Source organism: Mandrillus leucophaeus, unplaced genomic scaffold (assembly GCF_000951045.1).
Source record: "Mandrillus leucophaeus isolate KB7577 unplaced genomic scaffold, Mleu.le_1.0 Scaffold431, whole genome shotgun sequence".
Taxonomy (NCBI): domain Eukaryota; kingdom Metazoa; phylum Chordata; class Mammalia; order Primates; family Cercopithecidae; genus Mandrillus; species Mandrillus leucophaeus.
The window spans coordinates 1,293,760-1,300,601 of NW_012104599.1; the positions used below are offsets into that span (position 1 = coordinate 1,293,760).

General features: G+C 41.4%; 1 protein-coding gene across 1 annotated transcript in view; it reads left to right on the forward strand.

Annotated features, from left to right (window-relative positions):
* Positions 1-6,842, forward strand: part of DUSP16 (dual specificity phosphatase 16) — a 101,036-nt gene that overhangs the window by 70,265 nt on the left and 23,929 nt on the right. The window contains exon 4 of the mRNA XM_011993638.1: positions 2,492-2,655. Coding sequence (XP_011849028.1) covers positions 2,492-2,655 — 164 coding nt within the window. The remainder of the gene's footprint in view (positions 1-2,491; positions 2,656-6,842) is intronic.

Here is a 6,842-nt window from a genome sequence, read left to right on the forward strand (position 1 = left end):
AGTAACTAATTCTCTCAACAAGTGTGAGATACGTGTGATCGTTATCCTCATTTTGTAGATGAGGAAACTAAGAGTCAGAGGGCTTAAGTAACTTGACAAATCAGACAACTAGCAAGTGGTAAAGCCAGGGCAGGAACTCAGGTACAAGGGCTTGTGCTCTTACTTCCTCTGCTGTATGATCAGGGGGCTTGTCCACATGTGTATGCTGTATGTACTATGGCTTCTACGTGTGCATGCATGGGGCGGTGTGAGGATAGTATTCTTGGACAAGAGAACAGCATGGAAATGTGAAATAATAGTGAGTTTTGTGTGGCTAGAAGTCATAATTGGAAATGGTAAGAAATGAAACCGGAGGCCAAGGCAGGCGGATCACCTGAGGTCCGGAGTTCGAGACCAGCCTGAGCAACATGGAGAAGCCCCATCTCTACTAAAAATACAAAATTAGCTGAGCGTGGTGGCACATGCCGGTAATCCCAGCTACTCCGGAAGCTGAGGCAGGAGAATTGCTTGAATTTGGGAGGCAGAGATGCCGTGAGCTGAGATCACGCCATTGCACTCCAGCCTGGGCAACAAGAGCGAAATTTCGTCTCAAAAAATAAATAAATAAGAATTGAAACCATGAAACAGTAAGGTGCAGATCCTGAGGGCCTGTGACACAAAGGAATTTGTGATTTCTATAATGGATCCACGTATTCTGCCTATCAGGTTACCTTAAGAACTTCAGTAAGTGGAAGATCTTTAACTGCTTCTGTGTTAAAAAATATAGAGACAGACACTTGGTGATGTTGGAGGCCAGGCCACTCTTTTACATTCTGCAGGTGGCATAGTTGTCAACTGCCTACCATTCTAACTTGCTGCATTGAGGACCCTGCACTGAGCCTAGACAGTAGAGACAGGCGTCTGGCTGAATTATGCTTGAATTGAACGTAATACAGGGCAGATGATTCCATCTCAACTTCCTGCACTTCTAGCAGTTTTCAAGGGCATGTTTTGTATGTTTCTTGAAGTGGGAGAAAGTCTAATACAATGTAACTCAGGGAGATGAAGATAAATACTTTAGTGAGATTTCAGGGTCTTGTTCAAGGCTCAGTTAAGAAGGTACTATCTTCTAATAAGACTTAACATGTTATTTGTTGTTGTTGTTTTTTTTTTGTTTCTTTGAGATGGAGTCTTGCTTTGTTGCTGAGGCTGGAGTGCAGTGGCGCAATCTCGGCTCACTGCAACCTCCGCCTTCTGAGTTCAAGCGATTTTCCTGCCTCAGCCTCCTGAGTAGCTGGGATTACAGGCATCCACCACCATGCCTGACTAATTTTTGTATTTTTAGTGGAGACGGGGTTTCACCATGTTAGCCAGGCTAGTCTCAAACCCCTGACCTCAGGCAATCTGCCTGCCTTGGCCTCCCAAAGTGCTGGGATTACAGACGTGAGTGACCGAGCCCTGCCTTGTTTTTTAATTTAATATTAAAAATATACGAGGATCCCCTGTCATCCAAATCTCCTTGATTCGGACTTAGTGAATAGTGAGGGTTCGGATAGGAAGGCTTTTATCTGAAAATTTATCAGAATCTGTTTGGTTCCTGTGTTTGGGTTTGGCTAGCAAGGAATATTTAGATTGGAAAGCAAATAACCTTACTCTTTTTTTTTTTATTTTTCTCAGAGGCAGTGAAAGCACCTCCTTGGCTACATAGATTTCACTCCATTGAGTGGTGGCAAGACTGGCTTAGTGAAGGTCATAGAGCAGATCATTATAAGGACAGGACTAGAAAAAACTGAATTCTTCTAATTCTGAGTTCAGTAATCTTGCCACAAAGCCTTCCTGTACCCTAAGCAATTAGTCTGTCAGCACTTCTTTATAGTGCTTGCTGAGATGGACAGGAGCTCTCCAGACGTCAGTGGTAATTACGGAGACCTTGACTAACTGCCCAGGGAATCTCCAGAACTTGATAGAATGTGTGTTGGTGGGAGTATGTTTGTGATACCTTTGCAATGAAAAATTTGTATGGTAGGAAGATATAAAGTTAATTGTAGAAATAATTTTTGACTCAATTTTATTTTGAAGAAGTTGCATTCAGCCTCAGTTCTCATTTCTTATATCCCCATTTTGCTTCTGTGAATTATTGGCTTGGTTACTCGCTACTAACTTTAAATCCTCTTTATGTTCCACAAAAAAAAACATTTGCATGGGGAGTGGGGAGCAAATGTTGTAGGGTATGTGAAGATGAAGAGAATGTCTGAGAGAGAGGAGTCATTTTAAGTGCCTTCAGGACTGGCCTATCCACATGGTAGCGATACAGGCCAAGCCTAGTGCTGGATTATGCTTCAGTCTTAGCATCAGCAGCTGTAGCCAGGAATAGGTGTGCAGTGATACCCACTTGGATCCATGGATTCAGTTTTTATGTTTTAAACTGTTGTAGCTGAGCAGTTCACAGAAGGCTGGTTTTTATTTTGTGCGTGGCATAATTTTTTTATAATTTTATAATGTTTATTCTTAGGTGGGTTTGCTGAGTTCTCTCGTTGTTTCCCTGGCCTCTGTGAAGGAAAATCCACTCTAGTCCCTACCTGCATTTCTCAGCCTTGCTTACCTGTTGCCAACACTGGGCCAACCCGAATTCTTCCCAATCTTTATCTTGGCTGCCAGCGAGATGTCCTCAACAAGGTGGGTGCTTTGAAAATATCCTTCATTGCCGGGTTTATATTGTTAGCTGGAGAAACAGCAGTTACCCATTATGTCATTTGAAACACACTCCAGTCTCAGAAAGGAGCTGCTATGCCATTCTGAATGTGCTTCCCAGGTAACAGTTGCATCATCTCTTGGAGTGTTAATTTGTTTGATGTTACTTTTTGCCACAGGAAACCTAAACTGTTGTCATGTTTTCTTGTTTTTCATAGGTCCAAGAGACCTGAAGTAGGACAGGATTTTTCAGAAGGTTAGCCTTATATTATTAGGGTATTAATCGATCTATTATAATAATTGGGCACACTCAGAAAGGCTAATACTTCCTGGATTATCACACATTTAGAAATGTATTTATTTATTACAACACACTAGAAAGGGATGCAGGTTGGACTTGCATTGAGGAAGGTCCTCATGATGACTGCTGGCTGGAGGTTAGGGAAAGGTATTAAAAAGATGGTGAGGACAAAGGCTGAAACTATGCACTGCCAGCCTCCCTGAGCTAAAGCTCTTTGGAGGAGTTTGGTTGAGAAAGAAGAGGGAAGAGCATGGATTCTTGATGAAAAAGACACCGGCCCTACTGGACAAAGCATGCCCTAATGGAGAAACACATTGGATTGAGTGAGGCCTTTGTATATAATAGTACAAGCAGAACAGCAATAGAACTATAATCTGACTCCACAGCTTGTATGCTCTTAATTAGTAATGCTACAAAACAGTGCTCTTACTGCGTGGAAAAGTGATTTTTCTCTAAAATCTCTTAATTTACGTCACCATAAATTGAAAAAGCCGTCAGAGATCTTAATTCAACTATTGGTGATTTACAAGTGCCACTTTCCTCTACAAAGGAAGTACCCCTTAACACTTTCTCCTTGAGTAACTAGAAGAATTGGGCTGGTTGTAAAATAAGCCTCCAGACTGCCTTTCTTTAGCACCTGGAAGGCAAGGCTTCCTAGGAGGAAGAAAAATACCCTATCATCAGGTCATTGGGTAGCAATAAGGCATTCGTGTGTGTGTGTGTGTGTATGTTTAAAACTCCTGCCTCTTCAAAATTTTGCCTCAACACTGTGTTGTTAATATGTCTGCTTTTACTGTGAGATCTGCCGACGTGAGATTTAATAGCTCAGGATTGTACCCAGCCTTTCTGGTGGGGTCACAATGACTTTGAGCATGTAGTTATTATTAATTCTTTTTAGAGATAAGCAGGCTATGTTACAGAAAGCAAAATTAATTTCTTAAAGTCCCATGCCTTCCTAGGGCAAAGCTGGAGATGGTTTATTTAATCCTCAGATCAGAAAATAAAATAAAATTCCTAGTTAAGAGTTCTGTTTAATCCTGGTAAACCTTAATCAGCCATCAGCAGGTCATTCCACAAGTAATTGTGTTACGGATCATTTTTGTTACTTTCGACACTCAGTTAAATGACACATTCATTTTGCTCTATACCTTTTTCAGATTTAACAAATATGTTGGTTAAAAAAAAGTGAGAGCAGTTAAACCAGAATTTGGAGTTGAGAATGGGAAAAGTAGTAGTTTTCTCTTTTTAACTCTGGCTTCTAAACATATACAGCACTAAGCAGGATACATAGTAGATGTATTGAGAGGAAATATTTGCAGCAGGGAGAATGGGTTTGTGGAAGTTTATAGGACAACACCTCGGACAAGGAGTTATTATAGAAGGCTTGTCAGGAAGCACCCTTAAAATAGATGTATAGACTTTTATTTTTATTCTGCAAGGATGGTGAGAAACAAGAATAAACTGTTAGGCTGGATACCTTTGAAAGCAGTGACTATAAATTTATATTTGTGGCTCACACACTTTGGAATCCTAGCACCTTGCAAGGGTCAGGTGGGCAGATCACTTGAGCTCAGGAGTTTGAGAACAGCCTGGGCAACGTGGCAAAACCCCGTCTCGACAGAAATTACAAAAATTAGCCAGGCTTTGTGGCCCTAGCCTGTGGTTCCAGCTACTTGGGAGACTGAGGTGGGGGGATTGCTTGAGCTTGGGAGGCGGAGCCTGCAGTGAGCCCAGACTGTGCCACTGTACTCCAGCCTGGGCGACAGAGGAAAGCCCTGTCTCTAAATAAATAAATACATAAATAATAATAAAGAAAGAAAGAAATGTATGTTTGACCTCTAGGTGTGTTGCCGACAAGAGCCTTAGGGCTGAAGGGGATTTCATGAAGAGATCATTTAGTCAGCCACCAGCGTTTGATACATGAGGAAATCAGTATTCCAGAAATGTTACATGAATTCCCCAACATCATCCAGTTGAGTTTTAGAACTAGATTTGCCGCTTTTTTACAAGTAGTATAAACTAACCTATCATCCTGCTGAGCTTCCTGATTTATACTTTCCAAGAGAAATAATACGATTCTTTTCTTCCTGAAGATCTCCAGCCGGGCGCGGTGGCTCCAGCCTGTAATCCCAGCACTTTGGGAGGCCGAGACGGGCGGATCACGAGGTCAGGAGATCCAGACCATCCTGGCTAACACGGTGAAACCCCATCTCTACTAAAATACAAAAAAAATTAGCCGGGCGAGGTGGCGGACGCCTGTACTCCCAGCTACTCGGGAGGCTGAGGCAGGAGAATGGCGTGAACCCAGGAGGCGGGGCTTGCAGTGAGCTGAGATCCGGCCACTGCACTCCAGCCTGGGCAACAGAGTCAGACTAAAAAAAAAAAAAAAAAAAAAAAAAAAAATCTCCAAAGATGAACATTTTATAATCTGCCCTAACAGTACAGTTCTTTTTATGAAAATTCAGAAGTTAAAGTCTTTACAAACAGTAACCACGAGACCACTAATGTTATTAGTCGTGTTTTGTTTTGTTTCTTTGAGACGGTGCTTCGCACTGTTGCCCAGGCTGGAGTGCAGTGATCTTGGCTCACTGCAAGCTCCCCCTCCCGTGTTCAAGCGATTCTCCTGCCTCAGCCTCCCCAGCAGCTGAGACTACAGGCACCCGCCACCATGCCCAGCTAATTTTTGTATTTTTAATAGAGATGGGGTTTCACCATGTTGGCCAGGATGGTCTTGATCTTCTGACGTCGTGATCCACCCGCCTCAGCCTCCCAAAGTGCTGGGATTACAGATGTGAGCCACCGTGCCCGGCCTATTAGTCTTTTTTTTTTTTTAATGAAGTGCCACCAAAATGTGTTGAAAGCATGTCACAGAAATTTTCTTGGGAGGATCATGTTTCCCATTTAAAATGCTGGGCTTTTTATATTACTGCAGTTAACCCTCATAATAGGATTAGGAGATACGTTTGCTCTGAGCTAAGTCACTTACCTGAGATTATGTCATTGACTTCAGAGCTGGTCAGTGGCACAGATCAAATGTAAACCCAGGCTGCTGTAATTTTAAGTCCCATGCTTATGTTACGCCAAACATGCCCATCTTCTGGAAAAAGGAATTCTCTATAGCAGGTTGTTATGAAGGGCTGACAAATCTTAAGTCTATTGAGTCACAATTGAGAATTTCTTTCCCTGCTTTTTCTGCAACATCATCTATACCAGTACCATCCAACAGAAATATAATGCAAGTCACATACATAATTTAAATTTTTCCAGTGTCCTTTAAAAGAAACAGGCAAAATTAATTTTAATGTTTAATAATAACATATTTAACCTAGTATATCTCAAATAATATTTCAGCATGCAATCAGTATACAAAATTATTGAGTTATTTTGCATTCTCTTTTTGTACTGAGTCTTTAAAATCTGGTGTGTATTTTATACTTACAGCACATCTCAATTTGGAGTAGTCACATTTTAGGTGCTCAGTGGCCAGGCTTGTGGCTGCCTTATTGGACAGTATAGGTCTCAGCATGTATTAATTTTTACTGATGTTTTAAAGACATGGTTCTTTTGTAGAAGACCATAAGAAGTCATTGGTACCAAAAACATACTTTTATTTTCCTTTTCCCTCACACTGTACTTTTGTTTCTCGGAGTGTGTTCTTTCATCCTCTAGTCTTTATACTGGCGCTGAAATGGGAGCAGCTTATTGTACTAAATGAAAGTCATCTGCTGATGCCCAGTTCATATTTGAAATGAGTGGGATTTGAGAAAGAATCTCTGGTTATTCTGTGAAAGACAAAAGTTCTTGATTGCTTTTCTCTCATGTGAGTTACAATTTCAAATGCAGACTTCTGTTCCTATTTAAATATATGCAG